The following is a 25090-nucleotide window of genomic DNA, read 5'->3' on the forward strand; positions in this document are numbered from 1 at the left end:
GCAAAATGACACAGCCGAGAAAGCGCCCCGACTGAGTGGAAATCTGCAGCCACAGAGATTCATCGAACGAACCAATCGTGTTTAAACAGAGCAGCGGGTTTCATAATTAGCTGCAATGCACTACAATGACACTATTCCCAGGCACTTATTTGCAATTACAACTTCACACCCAGTGGAGCCTTGTCCAATATCGCGGCATTAGGCAAAAGGTTCTCTATAAGATGCTGCTGCAAGTAGCACGTTGCCCCAAAGCCTTACATCATATCAGCTGTGCTTCGGCTTAAATCTGAACATTTAAAAAAAGATTTAAGGATGAATGACATCCCGCTTTAAAAAGCAATCAGCAGGCCTATTTAAGATCCCAGCAACAATGGCAGGACATTTTGTAACCGATTTTATAAACACAGCACTGTTAATGCCGATTAAAGAGGTAACAAGCCGAACCATAAGCAGTTGCATAAGCTAGCCAAGCATGTGACCTGATGACACTAGCATTGCAACACTCACCATAATGGGTAAATTCCACACGTTAAGAATTAGTCTTTGGTAATTCTCAGTTTTCGTAAAGCACCATGGCGATGAACACATTGCCATGCTGGCGAGAGGAGAAACACCAAACCAGTCACACCACTGGAGAACAAGATTCCGAATTCATGAAAGCATTGTATGAACTTCTTTCGCACCGTACCTTGACAATCGTGCTAATCGGAGGTGTGGAGGAAGGACAACTTCAGGCAAGTGGAACAGATTGTACAGGTTAATTTGTACTTTTTATCTTAATTATTAAAACTGACAGAGAAGTCTACAAGAATAGAGGGAAGTGCTGTTGCAGAGGTTTGTGCACTGCACTATGAGCCCGGCACCCCGAGTTCAATTCCCGGTCATAGCTTACATCACTGATTGATGGATGAGTTCACCTTATATCATCCTGCCATTTCACCAAATCAAACTTACCAGATTGGTAAAGTATGGGAAAACAACCCTTCAAGTATGTGTCATGAACTTCTTTCGCACCGTAGGTAGCCAACCACGCTGATCAGAGTAATTATCAGTTACTCAGGACTGACACATCACAGGGGAGGCCTTCATTCAGCAGCAGATTGAACAAGGGCTGTAAATGATTACTGTTGTATTGATGAATCGGAAATAAAGTAATGCCTGTTAAGTAACACTCACAGTGATACAAGCCAAAATAATAACTGTTTATTACACACAATGGCCTTTTAATCTACGCAAGATCAGAACTCTTGCTGTCCGAATCACGCTGTTCCATATTGAAACAACACAGGCTTCGTGTTCGGGGGAAAAAAAAATCCTTTTATTTAGATCTCTTTATGAACCCACGAACCCAGCAAGGTACCAACACACACACACAAGTATATTACATGACAACAATGTGAACACTGCTCTGGACAACTCGCTGCGGGGAAATCTTTCGGAATGGCCTTTGAAAACGTTACTTCTTTTAACGTATTTGACATCCTTGTAATTATACAAATGATTTTTATGTCGCAACCTTATCCGAGTTAACCCCACGATGTCATACCGCCGCCCCCCCCCCCCCCCCCGAGCCCCCCCAAGGCAAATCATCACGAGCTGGCACAGATATGCTTGTCGAGTTCTACGCCACGGTATAATTTACGTTAAAAAAAAGAAAGTTACGTGACCTTCTCCGCACCCCCCACCCCCCCCCGCTCCAACGCGCCACCGGGGGAGGGGAGGCTACTTCTTCACCCCGACGCTGCTCTTCTCCTCCACGTACTCCAGGGCCTTTTGCCGCACGCGCTGTACGGACGCGGCATCGCCGTGCTTGCGCTCGTAGTCCAAGTAGCGCTTGAAGAAGAACTTCATCCGCTTCGGCGAGAAGTTCATGTGGACGACGCGTTCGAAGACGGCCCTGCACGGCGAACACGACGCACGTGCGCGCGCACGCAAACCATGTCATCGCATCGCTACACCTCCGACAAGAGCACGGTTGGGCGACGCACGGTGCGACACAAGTTCAACATGCATACGGACGGTTAAGCCCAGGTACAGAATCAAGGCGCGGCCCTGCAAATTGTTGGCTACCGCAACTGGTGGCGGAAAGGGCTTCCACTGAAGCGAGGGTGCTCTAGGCAGCCCCCCCCCCCCCCCCCCCCCCCGGATGGTGTTTTGGCCTACTCTTCCACGCTGCCCAGATGCCGTGAAAGTGGTGAGAGTGCCCACATGGCTATACCCCATGGCACGTGACTTGCCGATCAACTAACTTTGGTGGAGCCATTTCTACTGCAGGATGGACAAGAGGGAGGGAGGGAGGGGCGGAGGGTGGGGGTGGAGGGAGGAGGGACATTCAACGACGTTAGAACGGATTATTTATATGTGACATCCATATGTCGTGCTTATAAGCACACATCGCAATGTTGCTGCATGTGAACGAGCGGTCATGTGATATTTGGGGTACGCGAGGGGGTGGTATGTAACGTGCACCACGAAACTGAAATGCAGTTCTTGTTAATTTTGGAATAAAAACTACGAGTTTTTGAAAGAATACGTTTTGGAAAGATTCGTATTAAGAAACTCTCAGATTTGTAAGCTGTTGCAGAGCAGTTCAAAGTAACATTGCACTTAAGAGGTATGGCTGTAGTTAACGGAGCCAATACACGCTGGGCAGTTTTGAATGTCACTGGCAAGATGCTACCACTGCAATCAAATAATATTACACATACCCAAAGCCAATCTGAGTGCAATGTCACAACAGCAGCCCACACCCATATCGTCACCACGGATGTGTGGAACGATGATAATGCCATCACAAAGAAACTCCATCACAGAAACAGAAATAATGACCGGCGATGATGAAAGGTGAATGTTTTACAAGAAGGTAATCTTAAGGTGGGCCACAGCCTACTTTTCAAATTATTCTTGCTTTAAACATTTTTGTTTCAGAATTTTTGCTCTTGGAATGAAGCGAGTTGGTTGCAGGAGTATGTACGCACTAAATAAGCACAAGGTAAAGGTAGGGTACGTGTACCCAATTATGGAACACGCTGTAAAACTCCCCACAGTTTATATCTGCACTTGCGTTCGTGATCCCCCGTGTCCCTGTGAAGCCCGATTCTCCCGTTTAATCAAATTAAATTTACACTGCTTCCTTGCAAAAAGAGATGATTGCTCTTAACACCTTTTTTCTCATTCCGAGACAAATGCGAGTTGCAGGGTGGGTCCCGTTCACCGCTGAATCTCAGAACGCACAAGCGGTTCAGCGTTAATTTTATTTAGAGAGGGATAGCGCCGTTGTTTTTAAAGCCATTGTACATAAGGCAGGGAACAGCAGCGACACGACCGCACTCTATGATAGCTGGCTCCAAACAGTGCCACACACGCCCTCCCGCATGGCCTTGTGGGAGCCTTGGAACTGATAGTTATTTTTTTCTTCCGGTTCTGTCCCGATGACGTACACGGACGTCATCAGGACAGTAAATGGTTAACAGGATCACAAATGGCTAACTAATGGCCTGACTGAAGCAGTCCAGAATTATTCTGCATACACAAATGCTGTCAGACAGGCCAATGGACTGAAATGTAATTAAACATTTTTGCAGAGGGACAACCTCCTGCCTATTTGATACCCACAATCCTTCATGAAAGCGCATCATAATTTTTTGGTTATTTACATGATAATGCCAAGTAGCATACTGATGTGTCTTAAGAAGAGAGTTTTAAATCAGTGCATACTGCTGGCTTTGACATAGGAAACGGAAACATGGACACTGATAAACGAAACGGAACACAAAAGCTGAACAGTGAACAAAAAAGCATGGAGATGAACATGCTAGGAATTGCATGGATACACAGACAAATGGATCAGGGAAAAAGACAAGAGACATCACATTGACAACGCCTAAAAGCAAAATGGAATTGGGCAGAACACAGAGAAGAGATGACGCCCGACGGACCAGGCTTGTGAAAGAATGGCAGCCAAAGATGAGAACGCATCCAAGAAACAACGACTGCGGAGATGGAGCCTGAAAATCAGTTCAGCTGCAGGAGACGGAAGAGGTAGCAGCACTGGACCGTGAGGACCGGTAATGGGGTGGGAAGGCCTTCATCCAGCCGTTGATACACCATGACTGAAAATTATTGCCCGACAGCCTGGGCGTTGCGCGCTGGAACAAAGCATTCCATCTTTGCGCGTGTCGGTGAGCGGTGTGCGTGTGAGAGGAGGGCGCTCGTGTTAATCACTTGCCGGATCTGCTGTGCGGTGCCATGCTTGGCCAGCATGTCAATGTAGATTGACCAGATGTCCGTGCGCTTCGGGTAGCTGCTCAACGTGTTCTCAAACACGGCCACTCCGTGCTCCACTTCACCCGAGCGGAAATCAAGCTGCGCGAACTTCACGATCACGTCCACATCTGGGTCAGGTTCAGGGAGGTGGTGGGAGTTGAGTGGGTGGACAGAAGACAGCATTAATAAATAACAGTTCAAGCAACACAGCAATGTGCACTTTAGGAAGAATCGTCATTGAAGATGATCTAAACAGGGGCACCGATCGGAATCGGAAATCTTGATTTAAGAAGCTCTTTTTCACAGATGTTCAGTCGGGGCAGGTCAGCAAGTTACAGCAAAACAATACAAAAAAAAAACGATACACGAGTGCAAAAGAGTAAAGGTTAGCAGGTCATGAAAAATACATCAATACATAAATAAAGTATATAAGTACAATTTGCCTAAGCACATGTATTCCTGACAATTTTTCAACGTGAAATGCAAGGTAGTGGGCAAGGCAGCTAAACAACAACAAAAACAGTCACAGACCACACCAGGATAAATCAGTCTCCATGCGCCCGATCCATTGAGACCTTGGGAGCTCAGCGGATTTGAGCCTGGATAGTGTGTGGATGGGTGACCACGGTGCACAAACAGGTTGTCAAAGGGCTTGCGGCCCAACGTGGAGGCTGGTACAAAAATGATTGCGCTGGGCTTGTAGACTCTCATTGTTGAAGCTCCCCACCTTCACCGACACGCACTGACCAGGGCGAGGGCGGCGTATGGTCAAACAGCCCCCCACGTGCCGTGAAAGGGCAGCGAGGCACACATTTAGCAGTGGGGACTGACAAATGGTCATGTACAACAATCAAGTGGAAGAAAAGCAGATACTTGTAAAGTCGCCGAATGTAAATGTGATGCATTTCATTACGGCGATTTTAACAGCCACAGCCTGTTTGTTTATTTCTTCCGTTCTGCAAATATACATTATTCATCCACGTAATATACCTGTAAACGTAATGTTGATATCGAACGGAAGCTATTCATGTCTAATTGTGACTTTCGGAAAGTCTATTAAATCTTGACTTAAAGCTTTCACGACTGCAGGAATTCATATGTTTTGGGTCTTTCGAGAAAGCCACGTAGATTAAAATAATAATAAAATAAATAAAACAATAACATCACGACGTTTCGATCGCAACATGAGCAATCGTCATCAGGTGAAAAATATATCGGGAGAGCTGCTGAGGCAGGAAAACTATATGGCGGGAGCGCTGCTAAGGCTGGGTGTTATAAAACCGAAACCTTTAGAACACCCTGCCGCCATAGCAGCGCTCCCGCTATATTTTTCACCTGATGACGATTGCTTGTCGTGATATTGTTATAATTTTATTATTTTTCTATCTACGTGGCTGTACCGAAAGACCCAAAGAATAGGAAAGTCTATTGGCTGGCGCTTGTATTTATTTTAATATCAAGATATGAAAGTTCGCTTTTTACCCAAAAGCAAAAATTAGGGGGGGGGGGGACTGCCAATTACACCAAGCCACAACTGCTCCCTGTGAACGCCCACGACATCACAACCTCCGCACGGCGACCTCATCATGCCTTACAGACCACCCAACAACAGATTTATGGCGAGATGGAAGCTTGCAATGAGTCACTCAACCAGCAAATCGAGTAAAGAATGGATTATTTGTCTCAATTTTGACATCTCCTTTTGTATTCTTTGGTTTTATTTGTACGGTTTTATTTGCTTTATTTACCTACTACCAATAATAATGAACACAAATTAGTTTAGGGAAAAAGAAATACCTTCACAACCAGTGGAAATAAGACTCGCTGCACATGCCAAAGGTTCTACCGGCAAAACTAAACAAATGTATTGAAGATCATAAGAGCAAAGGCAGAATCCTCCCAAGCCATTCCAAATGGCTGCCTTGTTTCATGTGGATGCAGAAACCGAAGCGCACACAATGACCTATTTTAGGATGATTAATTCAGAAAAGCCTGGTTAAATGTTACCAGTTAATGCTGACACATGGTTATTATCGTATCAGCGACGATCAAACCATGTGCTGGATGAAGGCCTCTCCCCTCCCCCGCTATCAATAGACTTAATCGTAATAAGTCGAGCAAAAATAAATCGACACCAAAGCGCGTGGCGGCACTCGCCCCCTCCTTGTTTCAACCGGTACAATGCATCCAGTCGCATGTTAAATCATGCAGCATTGCTTTGCTTTCCCTCCTTCCCCACAAAGACCCCGTGCGTTATCACCATCCCGGGCAGCTCTTGCACAGGGGCGGTCCCCGCCACCTCGGCTCGTCGTGTACAGTAACACTAGAGAAGGAGCAGCGGCAATGGACACGGCGCCAATTGAGACCCCAGGCACGTTGCTCACGTTATAACCGTCGCCGTCAAGTTCCAAGAACAGAAGCAAATGCGAGCAAAAAAAAAACCAACCCAAGAGATTATTTTTAAGCAACGCGACGCCTTGACGGCATTGTTTACCGCTCGCTGCCAGTGGCGGTGTTTGCCGACGACACTGCGAGCTGAGCGCGGCGGTCGAGCTGATGGGAGATTTGAAGGCTTTCCTGCCATTGTGTGACGTGCGGTGGTAAAGACCCCCCCCCACTCCCCACACTGCTCCCAAGTGCTCTGAGCAAGCGGTTCGGATTGTGTTTTCTATCTCTGCCAAGGACCCTTTGGTTGAGGTCACTCGATGGTACGCGAACCCATGCCAAACACACACAAATGCACCAATAAAACCATTACCTACTCGTTAGTTTAACATTGATTATAAAACGATAAATTAAAGCTGCATGGGGGGGGGGGATGAATTGTTTCTTTGTATGCAGGAAACAGCGTCTCCTTTTAAGCCCAAAGCAAAGAGAACTGTCAATGAGCATTCAGATGAAAATGGAAAATCACGAGGGGTGGTGGTTGTGTTAACCCACGTGCAGTTTAGTCCAAGTTGACGTAAGTGTGGCCCCTACAGCAGAAAGATACCAATAAAACCAATGACAACCAAAGCCAAGATTCCAATAACTGTGGCTTACATCCTTGCACGAAGTGCATCTGATGAGAGGCCTAAAAGTAGGACTGAAAGTCACGCATTTTAGTTGATGGCACAGCGAATGAGGGCACTAAATCCCAATACCCGCCATTCGCCACTAAGTGATGGTGACGTCACCACAGCGCCTGTGCCAGGCCAGGTGCACTTTGAGGCCACGTGAAGTGTCGAAGGGCTCGCTGACAGGCCTCCAGACAGACCCAGGTACCATGGGTTGGCTGATTGAGATGACTGGTAGATGCACCAGCTGTACCACACTAAATACACCCATGCACACGTTTGCATTCCCTGTGCTCATCAAGGGCTCACGAAAAAATAAATCATTAGGTCAACAAGAAACGACAATGATTAATAGCCTTCAACACATGGAAGTGTCAACATCTCATCTGAAAACAAAGCTGCAGTTGCTGCATCAGCATGTATAAGCAAATATCTAAATCACAAGGACATACAACATTGCAAAGCCAGAAAGATGCATATGGCGTGGCGCAGGCCAAATTTGTCAAGTAAAAATTTCATCTTGCCTAGAAAACCATAGGATTTGTAAATATTCAATACGTAAAAACATGTTTTGAGTGTGTGATAAAAGGTTATTTTTTGTTTTATAACATAAACAAAACTCCTAAGGAATGTTGGCAATTAAAACTAATAATGCTCCGATCTGCTGTCATGTCATGACTCACGACAATAAGCAAGTAAAAGTTGGTTTGTTACAATCAAAGCATGGACCATCGAGCCAGAATGCTTCTCCGAGCGATGTCAAATGCTCTTAGACCCCCCTCTGCAGGAGAGGACGCCGCCCTCACCCGCCAACAATCTACGGTTCATGGTGAACAAATCAGTATACAAATGAGGGCACCGCGATGTATTTCAACCTCCAGGGGTTGTGGAGGGGGGGGCCGAACGAGTGGGAAGTCAAGCATGTACTTTGTGTGTGCGTGTGTGTATAGGCGTGTATTCAAGGCGACAGTAATGGTTCGCACACGCTGCGGTACCAACACGGTAACCCGAGTTTTTATATTCCCTTGCACAACTAACATCGGCGGCGAGTGAATATCTGAAACGGTCCCTGGGCCTCGCATAGTCTGACGAAGCCATAAATGAGTATCTGGCTCCATGTGCTAAGATCATCATTGGGAGACAAAGCAGCCAGATGTGGTGCTCGTGACACCAACCACAAGTGCTCACTGTCAGCACTTGCCCAAGCAGTCTGTAAGATTACATGGAGGTCTTTGTCTTAGTGCATTAAAGAAACAGACCAGAAAACAAACAGCTTTTATCTTGGAGGTACTCCTCAGCTGTAAATCCCGTGCTTTCTCACATGAGTCAGAAGTTTCGGCAGTGAGAAATTAAAATTATGGCCAGGAGTACCATTACAGCATTCTGGTGACATCACTCTTCAAGAATTACATTTTACAATGCAGTTATCCCAATTGGTGACAAACAGATGCCAACCAGTGAGATTAAAAAGCAAATTCAACGAGACAGGAGACCTGGAGACAAAAGGAACACAAAAGTGATTATATGCAGAGACGATATGAACTCACGAAGCCGTATTACATATAATTATCGAAGCAATGAACTCATGCCGGATAGTGTTGGACACTGCCTAGGACGGTAGCTGTGAGAAAAATCGCGTTTTTCTTCTGGGTTAGATCTTTCTAAACGCGAGACCGCATGGAGGAGTGGTAGTGTAACGGTTTGCGCGCTGCGCTACGAACCCGGCGACCAGAGTTCAATTCGCGCTCACGGTCGACACCAGTGACGATTATTTGAACCGGTCCTGGGCATCAACTAGGTCGACTCCCCCTCAAATGAGTACCTGGTGTGGTGTGTAAACATCGCCACTAAGGGGACAAAAGCGGTCGGGCGTGGTTGCTGGCCACCCCACCTCTTCGTGTGCCATGCCGGCCTTCAATAGGTGCTCGCTAACAGCACTTGCCTCGACAGCCTGCTACAGCCTATACGGGGGAACCGGTTTGCCTTCGTGTGTGCGAACGTACGTTCTCGTTCGGGCAGGCTCTTGAGCGCGCGCTGCATGAGGCGGCGGGCCGAGTCCGTCTGTCCCCGCTGGACCAGGAAGCTTCCATAGGCCAGCCACACGGCCTTCTCCTGCCGGAACCGGCGCAGCATCTTGTTGTAGAGAACGTCTGCTTGCTGTGGCACCCCACGGTGGACACAAGGAGGAGGTGCGGTTAGCGCCGAGACGCTCGCAAAGCAGAGTGGTAACAACGCGCTCGCCCCGTGCTCTTTACTTAACCCGGTTGGCAAAACACAATAGAGACATGTAACAAGCACAGCCCTTAATTCGATAATATAACTTGTCAACAATTTTTTTCATCAATTAAGTGGACCCAATAACACCGAGTCGCAAATAGTTAATGATAATTATAGGGCAGCTAAATGCAACTGCATTTCAATGTGCTGAAATACCATATGTAAAAGTTCTTGTGCATGTACAGCATATATATGTACATCTCGTTTGTCAATCCACTGTTGGATGATGGCCCTCCCAATGCCATGCGGGTCATGGGGTTATATGACCATACTTCACCACGAAATGTTTTTGTATTCTTGTAAGTTGTCGAACATCTCGTTTGTCAATCCACTGTTGGATGATGGCCCTCCCAATGCCATGCGGGTCATGGGGTTATATGACCATACTTCACCACGAAATGTTTTTGTATTCTTGTAAGTTGTCGAACTTATTTCGCACCGTACGCTGCCAACCGTGCTAATCGGAGGTGCGGGCCATCCTTCTTAAAAATACACATTTATTTTGCTTTGCAGTGTGTCTGCGACTGCGGAAAATGTGCAACGAAAATGTTCATCAGCAGAGTATTACACGTTTTCGCCGCTCGCAGTTTTTAACCTTCGCTACCTGGAACTTGTCCGAGCCAATGTAGATCTGCGCGAGATGCCGGAACGCCTTGAGCGCATCGTTGTGCTGCACAGCACGCTCGAACGCGCGCATCAGCGAAGCCTCGTCCCCGTACAGATTCTCCAGGTTCAACAGTGCCACCCACACATTCAGCTTCTCCTGCTCCTCTCTGTAATACATTTCAAGTACAAATGTTTTCATTACACCGGGCAAGAACTCAAAAGAAGAGCGATTGATCTGTAACCGAAATGACAAAATAAAAAAAACTAGGAAAGTATAGCACAGCGATGAAGCAAATGGAAATCGGCGCAAAAACAACTATGCCACGTGAGAAAACATTAATAATAAATTATCATAAATCAGTGTTAAATAATTAATTGCCTTTGGCATAGGTGGGCCCTGGCAGATTATTTTCAGACTGATCACAGTAAAGCACAGCATTATTTTTAACATGTTAATGATATGTTGAGATTCAGAAACTCAAAGAGAGAGTAAAGCCACGATGAACTCGGGTTCTGCGCACACGGTTGGCATCAACGCTAATGAATGGGCCAAGTGGACGGAGCTCACAAGGATCCTAGTGGAAATCTCCACATGCCATCGCTTTTCATATTTTTCCCCCATTTTTATTCTGTCATTAAAGGCTTCACCGTGATTAATTTTGTTGCCGAATCTCGAAATGGCCTTTAGGCACTTCGTAAATTGCAATAAAAAAATTCAATCGATTGCAAAGCCCACGATGCAAGCATTTGAAGTGTGTGCATGAGAACAGACATGCTGCTGCTATGCATACCCTGGTTTTCGTGGCCACTCATAATACAAGTCAAGTTTCATGGTTCAGGCCACACATTTAGCATTTATTTTCACAAGGTGTCATCGTGCACAACTCTGCAGGCATCTTCAGGAGTTGAAGCACGTGGACTAACTCGGGGTTGCAAATTGTCAAATGCGCGTTCATGCATTATTTTCCACAACCAAAATATCATCCTTTGGATAAAGCAGCCCCCTGCCACGAGACTCCGGGGGGGCCTGCCGACTCTTGCCCATTTCCCTTGAAAAACACGGTTGGACAGGAAGAGAGAGAGAGAGAGGACACGGCCAACCTCGACTTGACTCCACATCCCGAAGGGCGCACTAGTAATCCCGCGCACGATCCCGGTCAGCCGCTCACCTGAAGGAGATGGTCTTGAGCGCCCGCTCCGCCACGGCGCGGGCCCTGTCCACCTCGGTGGCCTGCAGGTGGAACGCCATGTACTGCAGCCACACGAGCGAGCTGTTGGGCGAGCTCAGCGCCAGGCGGTCGAAGTCGTCGACCGACTGCGGCACGCGCGACGGGTCGGCCAGCCGCGCCTCCAGCTGCTCCAGCTCCTTCTCCTCGCGCTTGCGCTCGGCGAAAGCCTCCTGCCTGTTCTTCCGCTGCTTCTTCTTCTGCTGGCCCTGCTCGAGGGGTGGAGAGATCCGCCGTCGGGCAACCACACACGGGAGACGACCCAGGTTATTCCCTTAGACCAGGGGTGGGTAACCGATGGCCCCCGTGGGCTGTATCGTTTCACAATCTATAGTTATTATGAATCTATATTTGTTTTAGGGTGAGGCCACATGGTAGTTTTATGCTACAGTTCTTGTAATTACCCACCCCCTCCCACCACCAAACACGATTATCAGGTTTGCAGGTATTATTTATAAGCACCAATGATTTATCTTGACTAAAATGTACGTCAAAATACGACGTTTCACTGAAACTGCTTTGAGCTTCATCAGCTAATGAAACTCGGAAATAACGTGAGGCTGCCTCATCTGACTGTGCTTCAAAAGTACCTGCTGTGACAACACCCGACTGCCAGAGCGTGGGTCCGTATACTGGCATCATGATCCCAGGTTGCTGCTGGGATCATAATGCCAATATATTTACACATCTCTAAAAGTAACTGCAGTGTTTGCCCTTGAGTTTTTCATTCATCTGCTCGTCGGCATTTTAGTGATTTACCGCTGCGTCGCTGTCATCCTCGTCGCCGCTGGTGTCAATTCCGCCTCCCCCGTTGTGGGCTCCCAGAATGCCCGTTTGAAGGGAGGCGAGAGAGGCGTCCCAGCTGAAGGAGCCCGGCGCCTGCAGCCGCTCGAGGGAGGCTGCGCCGCGCTCCGCCTTTGCGCTCTTGCCCTGCGCGCGACGACGACAACAAGGTCAAGAACGTCGCCGTTGCAAAAGCCTAGCGACGCCACCACACCCTGCAAATGCCCATCTCCCGTCCACCACATCCCGCAGCTGCAAGACGGCAGACGCGTAATAACCTTCAAGGCCCGCCGCCTTCAGAGTATCCCGCCACCTGGATTTAGTCTTCCCGTTCATCGCAACTCACGGCGGTGACAGCGGAGTTTGATTAGCACGGGAGAAGTCTCGCCGAGCCTCGTGACTCCTCGTCAAGGGAGTCTTGCATGGGGTATGTGAACAAATGGCTTTTGAGGGTATTTTTCTTCTTCGGATATGGCATCTGAAACATCCACATATGTATGTATGTATGCCAAACGCATTTCTCAATCAATAGTAATGTATTTTATGCCATTAAAATGGGTCGTGCTGCGAGCTGTTGGATGGAAAAACGCTGTCTCCAACTAAAAGTTAGTCTCCTGCTTTCTTTTACATTTTTGGTTCTGAAGAAGACGTTACATCAAATGTTAGCTTTGTGTGTATATATGTGTCAGCACCTGGACATTCCCCACCACAACAACTTCACCTTACGTGCAGGTATGCAGTCATAAATAAAAGACCACAATGGAAAAATAAGCAGAACACCATGCAATGTTTCCACATACAAATAAAAAAACTAAATAGCTCGTCAATCCCACTTTTGGCCTTCCAGACCAATATTAATAAGCAGCATTTGTTTAATCAAACAAAACTCTGGACTGGTTTCGACCTTCTGGCTATCATCAGCAGTCAAGGTTTGTTAAACAAATGACGGATTACCACGTGTTTTTTTTGGCAAGAGCACTCCATGCAAACTATGGAACCTCTGTTCAATGCAATTGCTTTTACCCAACAATGCTACACGGCGGTGCGTTAGCGAGTTTGTGTACTGCACTGCAAACCGATCATGCGTGGGAAAAAGATGACGGCAAAATTAAAATATACATTTTGAGATTTAAAAAAAAAAATTCAACATTTTCAAACCTTCGTCTCGGTTTCACTGTCATCCCTGCCCTCTCGGAAGTAAATCTCAACGCCGCTGTCCGTGCACTCCTCCGCTTTCTCCGTTACTGTTTTCCTCTTTTTCTTCTTCTTTTCCTTGAAGAATACACAAATCATCGTGTCAATTGCACAATCAGTAAGTTAAGAGTGATCAGTCTAATCCAACCTACGGTACCACGCCTTCTTATATTAGTTTGCTTAAAACAAGGCACATCTCATATTTGAGATATATATATACGTATCTAACTAGCCTGTGGATACCGGGGCTGTTTGGCACGAGCTTGCAGCTTCATTAATGATAAAAAAAGACTTCAACATCACAGTCAGGCATTCTGCCAGAGCACTCAAATGTACATCATTGCACGCATGTATAAAAACACACAGGTGTCGTCACAAGTGATGTCATGAAGGGGCTATAACGACGCGTTTTTGACAAACGTCGCCTTTTCCTCCACTTGGCAAAGCTTAAAAATGTTGTGCCCGACAGTCTGTGGCGACACACAGCCAAAAAAACAAATCGCACAAGAGCCGTTGGTCGTTTGGGCTGCATCTCCCCTTTTAAAGCTTCCGTGCAAGTCACACTGCCTGCACACTCCGTAGCAACGCCACCGACTCGACTTTCTTCAATCCCCTCGCTCAGGGTTTGGCCGAGCGTGGGTGCACGGCCTTCACCTCAGGGACCGGCTCGGCGGTATCCGCCGCCGCCTTCCTCTTGCGAGTCTCGTCTTTGTTGTCATTGCTCCTCCACAGCCTCAGCCCTATCGAGCCCGGGAACAAGTCCTTGCCTCCCGTGTCGTTCGGCAGGGAAGACAGCTCCACCCTCTTGGTCTCCGCGTCGACGCTGCAGTGCGGAGGGGTAAGACGCAAAGCCGTCAAAAATATATATATACGCGCTGAAGATCCTGTGGCGTTATTCGAAAAACTCAACCAAGCTAATTAAATGTTATTTATATTTTACCAAGTAAGGCCCACTGAGCTATACAGCTATTTTCCAGAAGCAACATGGACACAAATAATAGCTCAACCAAGTGGCTTATCACGTGCAAATTGATTGCAGCCAAATACTATAAATGCATATTTCTAAATGTGGAGGGAAAAACCGGAGGATCCGGAAAAAAAATCCATGTGACCACTGGGAGAACATGCAAACTCCAAATATACCGGCGTCAGGGTCGGGATCGAACCCATGACCTCCTGGAAACCAGGTGGGGCACCATGGGGCCGAAAGAGTATGCCATGGGTGCCGAAGTCAGTACAATTTTTTTTTACTCTGCGGGCACTTTGTAAATCCATTGCTGATGGCCAAATTTGGAAAGTTAATCATGTAATGCGTTCTGGCAGCGGGGTTGCTACCACTGTTGGCTTATCAACTATTACCTTGTGTTGTCACGACCCGCTTCGGAACACGCTTTTAACTTTGAAGCCCTGACTGATCATCTGTTAAAAAAGAGCTTTATAGCTCACCGGATTCCTCCAGCATAAATATTATGATTCTGACTGAATGGAATCCAATACATTAAAAAAAAGGAAAATCTAAAAATTGTTGGTAAATTGTGCCAAATTCTCCAAACTCAACATCCAGTTAAAAAAAATAAAAATGTATAATTTACAGTTCATTACCAATGTAGGCTCTCCCATGCTGTGTGAGTTGCAGGGATTATTACGGTTATTTAACCAGGAAAGCTCCACTGAGTCTCAACTCTTTTTCATCCGAGTCCTGCCAAGCTTTTGCAGCAGGGGGCGGTGATTGCTATGTATATTGAGTAAGCTTTGACCATATTTCACCACGCTGGTCAGTGCAGGATATGCGGAAATGGGCAACACAGACGTGGGAGCACAGAAGTACGCGACAATAGATTTTGCTGCACTGAAAATTGCACACACACAACATGACCCTGCAGCTTATAGCACCTGTTGTGCAAGGTGGTGGCCCATCCAAGTGCTATCCAACCCCTCCCCCTTAATCTCCAAAATCAGGTGCATTCCTGATAGCTAATACAATCATTACCAAACTATAATTACCTTAGATAAAAATAAATATTTGGCAATCCTGCGTTGGCAGTGGTACGCAAGCACAAATTACAACAAATAAAACATTCCTTAAAGGAAAACTACATAAATTAGGCAATGTCTGGCATTTGGAAATGTTAAATGATGCAAGTGTTTAGATTTAATTTTATCATATTCCTAAGATGATTGTAGACCAGGTAACATTGTTATAAACCAGGCAATACTTAATTTACAAGAGTACTAAGATTGTTTGCTATTGTATTGGCACATGCATACAATAAGACTTCAATGGAAACATTACCTGAGCACTTTCACAGAGATGAGCCGGCCCTTGCGAATGTACCTCTCCATGAGTGAAGAGCCACTTACAAAGTACTTGGACAGGTTGCGGAGTGAGATCCGGCCCATCACGCACCACGACAAGCTGATCAAGCGACACAAAGACAAAGATCACTCGTTTAGCCTAAAAACAGACTTTTGGGACAGGTGTTGTTAGCGAGCACTTATGAAAGCCAGCACAGCACAATGAGGGTGGGTAGCCAGCGCCAGGTCCGGCCACCTATATCTCTCCCCTGTGCTGATGTTTACACACCACACCACGTCGTCATTTTAGGCTGAGCCAACCTAGCGGAAGCCCAGGTCTGGTTTAGATAATCGTCACTGGTGTGGCCATGAGTGGTAATTGAACTCGGGTGGTTGGCTTCGTAGCACAGTGCGCTAACCATTGTGCTGCCGCTCCCCACACAAAAGACAAAGGATTCCCCGTATAGCCGTAACATAATGTTTGGACTAGTGCTGTTAGCGAGGACCTATGAAGGCCGGAATGGCACACGAGGGGGTGGGTGGCCAGCACCACGCCTGGCCGCTTTCATCTCCCAAGTGGCAATGTTTTTAAACATCGCACCAGGAACTCGGTTGAGGCTGTGTCGACCTCGGGGAGGCCCAGAACCTGTTCAGATAACTGTCACTGGTGTTGGCCATGAGCAGGAATCGAACTTAGGTCGCAGGGTTCGTCGTGCAGCGCGCTAATGCTACAGGACCGCTCCCCACAAACACCGAAGCACAACGCAATGAAGCACACCATGGATTAAGTCGTGAGAACAAAAACTTGACTGCATGCAGGAAAAAATATTTCAAAACTAAGTGCCACCATCAACCTTGTGTCTGAGTATTGTCTTGCAAAGGTTAGCCTGAAGGGTACATCGTGCTGTTTGTGCAATAATATTTACGACTATAATAAAGATAAATCATGCATTAAACAAAACATGTGTCTTTTCCTCTTTAAGATAACGCACGTGTTTCAATGTATCAGTTTTGAAGGAGAAATAGAAATTTCTCAACAAGAATGTCAAAATGTATGCTGTAATTCACGTGACAAAATAAAAATGTTGAGTGCACTTTTACACAAGCCCTTGGGTGGCTCCCAATAGGGTCCATCGAGTCACGTGCCCCAATCTTATAATCACAGAAAGAATGCTCACTTGACCAAGACTTGGTTGTTGACAATAGTGTGGACGTAGCCACGGACCACAGAGCCCACCGTGAGGTCCTCCAAAGATGACAGCTCCTTGTCCTTCACCTCTGCCTCTTCCTCGTCCGTCGGCGGGTTCACCCTAAGAACATCAACGTGGAAAAGCCCATTACTGCATTATGTATGTCCGTATGTTGCACTTATTTTGCACCATAAGTAGCCAATCGTTCTAATCGGAGGTGTGGGGGCAAGGAAAACAAGCTAAACATAAAAATCTGTTCTAAAAAAACGAGTTTTCAATCTAGATTTCCAAGTGTATAGCTCCGGTGGCTCCCTAATATGGTGAGGAAGAGCGTTCCAGACGGCCGCAGAAGCGCACCTGAAAACCCTTTCGCACGTCGCAAATAAGGATTCCGCAAACGAGCCTCGCGACGAGCAAGGCTGTCTCAGACAAACAGAACGGGGTCAAAGGTGAGGCTCTCGTGGATGCGGAATGCTCGACCCCAATCTGGATACAGCCACATTAGCAAATGTGATTTGTACCGATAGTTCAAAGTTAATGTGCCGTCTTATTGAGGGACTACTGTGTGTTATCTTGGTGTGGTCTGGGACTGTTTTGTTGTTGTTTTTGCTGCCTTGCCCAAGCTTGATAAATCTGACTTATATAATGAAATAAGCAATCACTTATTTATTCATGTACAAGTAGTGACTTGCATACTTTGTTTCCTCTATTTTTCACTCATATCGCTTTTTTTATTATTGTTTGCTGTTGTAAGTTGCTGACCGACCCCATACTGGACACCTTGAAAAAAAGCTCCTTAGCTCATCGGATTTCTCCTGTCTAAATAAAGTTTCTGATTCCGATTTGGCCTCACCTGGAATCGCGCAGCGAGAGCATGACTCGCATCTTGCCTCCGTTCTCCAGCACATAGCACGGCACAATCTGTCCCACCTCGAAGGCGTCCAGGGGCTTCTGGACGAAGGAGTCGTTCAGATCCGTGAGCAAGACCCTGCCCGTGTGGCCCATCGGTAGCGACAGCAGCAGGCCGATGCCCGGCTGACTGCACTTCACGCGTCCCAGCGTTACAGTGCCAGGTGACAGCTTGTACACACCTGCGGTGCATCGCACGCAGAGACGGAGTCACTCACCCATGCGCTCGTTCACCGTTCTGCTTCAGCCTAAATGTGCATTGCTGTGCTGGCTAGTGGCTCCTGGGTTCAAATCTGGATTTCGGCCGAGAGGCTTTAATGAAGGTCATGTCTCGGTGCATTAAATTCTGGGTGTCATGATAGTTGTGTGCATGTGTCATGGTCTGCAGGGTGAACATACCAGAGAGTGAGAGACTGAGCGACTCCTGCTCCACCTTGCAAGCCACCACGGTGGCCTGCACGGCGCATCCCACACGAAACTTCTGCAGCGGATTGTCCAACACCTGCGTCGCAACAACACGAGGTTTATCCTATCAGTTTCATTACACGATCACATCAAACGCTGTCAATTGAGCTCCGAGTTCCTAAGATGAGGATGGCAAATTCATGCATCTATGCGTGTGCTAAATTTAACATCAAGGTGACAGTGCACCGAGACAAACCGGTTCCCCTTTTTAAGAGGGTACCGAGCCCAAACTAATACAGCAAACATGTGATGAAGGTCAACGACAAGTGTATGAAAACCTTACATTAATACAGAGAGGATTAATACCAATTAAACGTTGACATTTAAACAGAACTAAAGGTTACACTGAGATACATGTTTTCAAAGGGTTATCTTGCGCTATCAGTGGTTTGAAGGGCTGGGTTGTGTAACCAACCACCATGCCGTGTCCCTTTGCTACAACGGGCACTTGTTTTGTGTGAAACTGCGGTGGGAGAGGGCTACACGTAATGCACAGGTGAACTTCCACACCACCGAATAGCATGGTTGAATGAACAGAAATTGTTGACGGTTGTCGCCGAGCATGCGATGACGTACGTTTACCATCCCTGACACCATGACGAACCCCACCTCGGGTCATATAGAATTTTAGTTACAGCAGCATTGTTCGCCGAATTACAATTAGATTGTAATCATGTGTGCTGAACTTATTTCGCACCGTACGTAGCCAACCATGCTAATCGGAGGTATGTATGCATGTTTGTTGAACTTCTTTGGAGGTGCGGAGGAAGGACAACACAATCTGTTCTCAATTGTGATTGAGATTCAATATAAATCACGCAATTACAATTATAATTGACCCCAAATCTGCTGAAACTCCTTAACACGCACGCACAAGGGCGTAAGCAGATAAAACGGCGGCCAAGTGAGATTCCGTGCTGGCCGCAGAGCCTTGCAACAGCAGCAAAATCAATCGGCAGTGAAGGGGAACTAGCAGAGAGTGTGCACACCTTTGGCCTGTTGCTAATGAGGAGTTGCTCCACACGTCCACTGACCACGGCATTCACGTCCACCCACAGGGCTTTCCGTTCCTCCTGGTACTAAAAGGACGACGGCAATACAGACACGCCACCGATTACCGGTCACAGCCGAGCGACCACGGCTCTCGACGCGAACGAAGACGCATACACGATCGGCAAGACGCCAGGGAGAGGTTAACGTTGACGAAGCGAAGAAGGTGAAAAGTCAGTTCTCAGTTGGCAGGATTTCAATAGGCATAAAGTATATACAAGCAATTGGATGGCTCTGCATCTTTCTGAGCCTTTAGTTTACATTAGATCCATTTCCAAATCTGATGGAATGCTGATGCACAGACTCTAGAAAAAGGAAAACGAAATATTTACCATTATTGTTTCATTACATCGGGGAAAGCAACCGTGACAATTTGTCAGTTTTGAACTTTTTCCCGCTTTTGTTGGCATACCTTGTTGACAAAGCAGGTGATAGTCTGTCCAGGTTGGTATGACCCAAGACACTCCTTGACTGATGGGATGCAGAAGTCTTCCTTGTTATTACTGTTCAGTTTACTGCACAACAATGACAAATGTAAAAACATGTCAATCCAGAATGCAAAGGAAGCTATGAATACAAATAATTGATAAAAATTTTTTTTAAACATTGCTTCCATTAGATTGTAAATGTAATTTGTGATAATATTCTGCGGTTATATGATGGCATTTGACCTTACCTGGGTCTCATTGTGAGCTCTGGCAAATGTATTACTAAATTCTGATGCGTGATGGGTAAATATCTGCAACAAAAATAAAAACATTCCATTAAATTGCAACAGATTCTGGAAAGTAATTAAAATGCATCTAAATAATTCAAACCCCTTCCCATAAACTTCAGGTCATTTTAAGCAAATATAGATTGTGTGTGCATATACACAATTCTACTCCCAATTGTGATATTGCCATCACACGAGACAAAGTAACCATTTGAAACTATGGCGGAGCAACCACTCCATGTGGTTGAAAATCTGGCGGGGCCCAAGAAAGATTCCACAGAACGGCTACCGAAATCCCTTCAACACACATCGCTTAAGTGGAGCACTGTCAACAAATCCCTGTTATGGAGAAATGTCTGTATGGTCGTAAATTTTTTTAAAATTCTAAGTAAAAATGTAGCCAATTTAAGCAACAACAAAAACCCCCCACCAAATACACATTTAATATAATGGGGCTTTTTTTTGTCCACTCATCAGTAACTGGGCAGAGGCAATCGACTCATGACAATTGCACGAACACGGTTTAATCACAGGTGACTGAAACTGGATCCAAACCCAGGATATGTCAGTGGTCCCAACTGAGCACTCCGACCACACAGCCAACCCAGGCCCACACGTATTAACTAGCGGCTTCACGTCTCTCACACACACACACAAGACGACCCCCCCTCCCCCCCTCACTTGTGCGTCTTGATCTCCTGGCCACCAATCACTTTGACGGCAACCGTCTCTCCGGCCTTGAGCGACATCGTTGGCTTCTGTCCGGTCGTCGCCTCGTCCCGGATCTCCGACACGTGCACGCGGCCCATGACTCCACCGGGCAGGGTGACCATGGCGCGCAAGCCCCGCGATGACTTCACCGTGCCCTTGTAGACGTCGCCGAGCCGCAGGGCTCGACCGTTCACCGTGTACACTCCGTCGGTCACCTCGCCGCCCTCCTCGCTCACAGACGCCGTCCGAGCTCTCGTTCTGAAAGCGCCGTTGCGCAGGTGGCCGGAGTCCGGCGCGGCCACCAGGACACCATCGTGCTCCTCGGGGTCGGCGCACTTCACCACGACCTTGAGCTTCTCCCCCACCCTCAGCGAGCCCGAGTTGGGGCGCAGCATCTCGTTCAGGTGGTTGGCCAGGGGCAGGAAAATCAGGTGAGAGCTTTCTTCCAGCGACGCGACGGCCAGGTCGCTGCCGATGAACTGCACCGTGGCAAAGTAAACGAAGCCTTCGCGCAGCTGCGCAGAGGCGGAAGAGAGGAACGTGGGTAATGATTAAAATCGATTCTTATGCTCACAATACGAGCATCGAATCGAGTGCGTAAGGCGAATTTGTTATTTTAATAATATCCATACGTTGCATGTTCAAGTAACAAATGTGACGCAGCAAACATGACACACAGCACAGGAACAATAATGGTGAATAAATAAATATATATTACAGCCCTTTGTCAATCCACTGCTGGATAGAGGCCCTCCTACGCCATATCATGGTTTTTTGACCATTTTTCAAAATGCTTAGTGTGGGTTGGTAAGAGGGCATTGCAGGGTAGGACTGATCAGATACTACTCTCGTCAGATGTTAACCGTGGCTGGGAATTGAACCCAGTTCACTGGGCTTCGAGTGCAGTCGTTCCCCAAACAACTGCAAAACTGCCCCAACCCCACACAATAGAAACACAACAACAATAACCGATTCCAAATCGAATTGTTCTTCAAAAATGTGCAATTCATCAAATTCAGGAGGGGATGTGGCATTCATCGTTAACACCTCCTAAGCACCTAATAAAAGCGGACAAATTAATTGGTCATAAAAAAGGAAACATGCTGATGCCGAAAACGAGCTCGTAAAACAAGAGTGTTGATACATTAATGGCCACTGTAACATCAGGGAAACTTCAGTGGGAGCATTCCCTTGATAAGTCTAACGTTTTCTTGTTCAAGTACACTGACGTTTTGCATGACAAAAACAATGAATTACAAGCCGGTTTCATCCAAACAGAATTGCAATAAAGTACACACACACTTAATTTTGTTTATTAACAAATGGGTGGAGCAGTGGTTCGCGCTCAGTGCTCTCAGTCTCATTCCTGGCCACGGCTAGGAATGATATCGGAACTGGCCATCGACCCACACTGACCAGCATGATGAAATGGCCAAAGAACCCCCATAAACAACAACGCTGTGGGGGAGGCCTTCATCCAGCAGTAGATTCACAAAAGGACTGTACGTGTGCGAGGTTATGAGCTTAAGTTAATTCAACTTGCTCACAGAAAAAGTATGAGTGTATATTAGAAAGAATGCACCCACAGCCTGCAGGGCAAGTCAACTTAACACATTGCCTGCCTAAAATGTCTGCAAACCAGCCGAGCGGCACAGCAGCCATTATAACTACACCAGAGAGATCGCAGCATTCAGAATCCGCAAAAACCACGTGGCATTAACCCAACATGGTGGCTCCCAATATGGCCGTACCTGTATTTGCTTTTTTTTCTTTCGCTTGGGCAACAGCTCGGCCTTCAGGCTGACGTGCACCGTGGAGGCGAGAAAGTCCACAAACAGCACCCGAGCGGACACCTCCTGCCCCACGCTCAACTGCTGGCCTGCAAAAAAAACAGAACACACTGCACAACCCACCACACAACACATCGCGTCCACCAAAAACGCACTACCACCGCTAGGCCATGTCACCGCCGTATTCTGCAGGTGAACCGTACATTCATTAATCTTTAAGACAAGTTTTCCCAAAGGCCAGGTCTCACAATCCATCAACATTAGCATTTGCCAAATTTGCCAATCTTCCCTGATCAAATAAAATGCTTGCACGCTCTACGCGCTATATTATAAACATGTCCCAAGTCACGTAGAGAGCCCGGAATAAAATTCACATTTTTCGGGATAAACACCTCCACACTACAATCACCCTACTTATTTGAATCAATGTTTTTGCATCACATGGCATATGCTCACCAATCAATCGTCAGATGTGTGCAGTGTGAATACACTGCCTTTAGGAGTTTGGAACACACTGCCTTTAGGAAAAAAAAGTTGTGATGTTTCACCAGGTGAGAAAAGCTAATTATGAGGCAATTGTGATCACAGCCACCGTCCAAGGACCTCTCTCGTCGACCAAGAGTCCGGCAGTCGGAAGAAAAACTCATCGAACGCAAGTTCACACGAGAGCGTTTACGTCGCCGTACCGTCCACGTGGTGTTCCGTTGCCTTCAGCGAGACACCCGGCGCGCTCTCCGATTTGAACGCCACGGACCTATCGGCGGAAACCTCCTCCACCGTCGCCTTCAGCATCTGCCCCGGTTTGGGAAACTCGCGGCCTGCACGACAGTTACACGTACGACATCGCCTCGTTTCTCGTCGCTCAATGCAAACAAACAAAGAAGTTTACGCATCGGGGGCAGTTTTCAGCCGTTGTGCGTTTTAATGGCAAGATGCAACTTCAGGAACACAATAGACATGCCGATACATCCAGATGCTTTTAAAATCTATATTGTATTGTATTACACGATACTGTTACCACCAAATATCAACCAAAAACAGTTAGATTGTATTATTTAAGTACAAAAAAAATCTGTAGTTTCTTCCGCTTCAAAAGATAACTGGGCTATCTGATTTATCTTTAACCATGGTTGGCTACATATGGTGCAAAAGAAGTTCAACATACATATATAATCTCCTTTTTATTTGCCTGGTGGGTATTCCACATTCATATGATGGGGGAAACTTCCAACCCCTGAACTCCCTCCCCCCCCGCACTGGTGCCATCTCGTGCTGCGTCTGCGCACGGCGCTATCGGAGCCGAGACCTTTGCTGGCGAGCAAGGCTCGAGCCTGGACGACCTCCCGCAGGGCCTGGCTGAGCAGCGCGGTCCCCTCGAGCGCAGCGTCGGCCAGGCACTCGGAGACTCGGAGAGAGATGTCCAGGCGGCTCTTCTCCTCGTCCACGCGGGTCACAGCCGCCAACACCGTCTGCCCGACCGAGTAGAACTCCTCGCAGCTCACCACGTACTCGTCGGACAGCGCCTGCTCGCAAGGGGATGACCGGTGGCGCGCACGCGTGAGCTTTGCCGGGCCGCTGTTGCCGCTTGAATGTTCCCGCTTGCCACGGGGTTGGAGAATCCGTCATGGCTTTAGAGTTTGCGTTAGGGCCAGATCAATTCATCAGTTGAGGTTCGCTCGTGCAGAAGCTAGGCATCGTTTAAACCAATTAACTATCGATGATAAAAGGAAAGTACCGTGTGAATAACTGTGGCTTTTCATTTTACGGGCAATTATTGCAAATACCACAAATTGTTAAGTTAGGTAGTACAAAACGACTTACAAATGGATCTTTTGGTATAGTTTTAACTGGGGTAATATTACGAGTGGTGTTTACAAATTCAGACATTTTACTCCATAGAGACAGTTTTTAAGTGCTAGGCATGTGGAATCTTAGCTGTGCAGAAGCCATGACAACTTATGTGGCCCTCAGCAGGGAAACCAAACCGGCAGTTACATTTTTATAGTGCTCAGTTTGAAAGATAATTTTCATTTGTGCAGGCTTTTACTGCCGTGGTAATGGTTCTTGTAAAGTCACGGAGAGCGTGACAGTCCTCCACTTACGGCCTTGAACGCCATTCCCCTGAGGGCGTAGGGGAACTCCACCGACACGCCGTACGGCAGCATTCTCCTCGTCACACCAACCAGCAGCATACCAGCCTGCAGCAGCGGGGAGAGGGGGGGGGGAGATCTGTAAATGTTCTTGTATTGCATTTCATATTGAAAATGGTAAATAAAAACAGCCAATTTTCCACACCTTTACACAATTTGGGGCATTTAAAAAAAAATCAAACCATATCGTTATCGTAACATTAATTTCGCCAGGAAAGCCTCGCTTGAGTCAAGACTTTTTCCAGAAGGGTTCTGCCGAGTTTCGCACAAGGCAAAGCTGCTTTTTCCCAGAATGAGAAATTTACAGGTAATTTTTTATACGTACTAATTTTTCGTATTAATAGATTTCACATCGATGTTATTCGAGTCCCATGGACTTTTTTTACCGTTGGGGCCTGACCATTTCT

The 25090-nt window shown here is 46.9% G+C and overlaps 1 protein-coding gene across 1 annotated transcript in view; it reads right to left on the reverse strand.

The window, feature by feature from the left end:
* Positions 1-1188: 1188 nt before the first annotated feature.
* PDCD11 (programmed cell death 11) overlaps positions 1189-25090 on the reverse strand; it is a 38999-nt gene continuing 15097 nt past the window's right edge. The window contains exons 17-36 of the mRNA XM_032952174.2: positions 24636-24731; positions 23840-24056; positions 23220-23351; positions 22495-22622; positions 20714-21258; positions 19994-20056; positions 19730-19832; positions 19257-19346; positions 18202-18304; positions 17747-17984; positions 16882-17013; positions 15702-15824; positions 14063-14231; positions 13373-13486; positions 12191-12361; positions 11375-11640; positions 10204-10372; positions 9326-9479; positions 4229-4394; positions 1189-1897 (exon numbers count right to left, since the gene is read on the reverse strand). Coding sequence (XP_032808065.2) covers positions 1723-1897; positions 4229-4394; positions 9326-9479; positions 10204-10372; positions 11375-11640; positions 12191-12361; positions 13373-13486; positions 14063-14231; positions 15702-15824; positions 16882-17013; positions 17747-17984; positions 18202-18304; positions 19257-19346; positions 19730-19832; positions 19994-20056; positions 20714-21258; positions 22495-22622; positions 23220-23351; positions 23840-24056; positions 24636-24731 — 3354 coding nt within the window. The 3' untranslated portion in view covers positions 1189-1722. The remainder of the gene's footprint in view (positions 1898-4228; positions 4395-9325; positions 9480-10203; positions 10373-11374; positions 11641-12190; positions 12362-13372; positions 13487-14062; positions 14232-15701; positions 15825-16881; positions 17014-17746; positions 17985-18201; positions 18305-19256; positions 19347-19729; positions 19833-19993; positions 20057-20713; positions 21259-22494; positions 22623-23219; positions 23352-23839; positions 24057-24635; positions 24732-25090) is intronic.

The sequence above is a fragment of the Petromyzon marinus genome, chromosome 11 (assembly GCF_048934315.1).
Source record: "Petromyzon marinus isolate PM22_M1 ecotype Great Lakes invasive population chromosome 11, UKy_Petmar_22M1.pri1.0, whole genome shotgun sequence".
Classification (NCBI taxonomy): domain Eukaryota; kingdom Metazoa; phylum Chordata; class Hyperoartia; order Petromyzontiformes; family Petromyzontidae; genus Petromyzon; species Petromyzon marinus.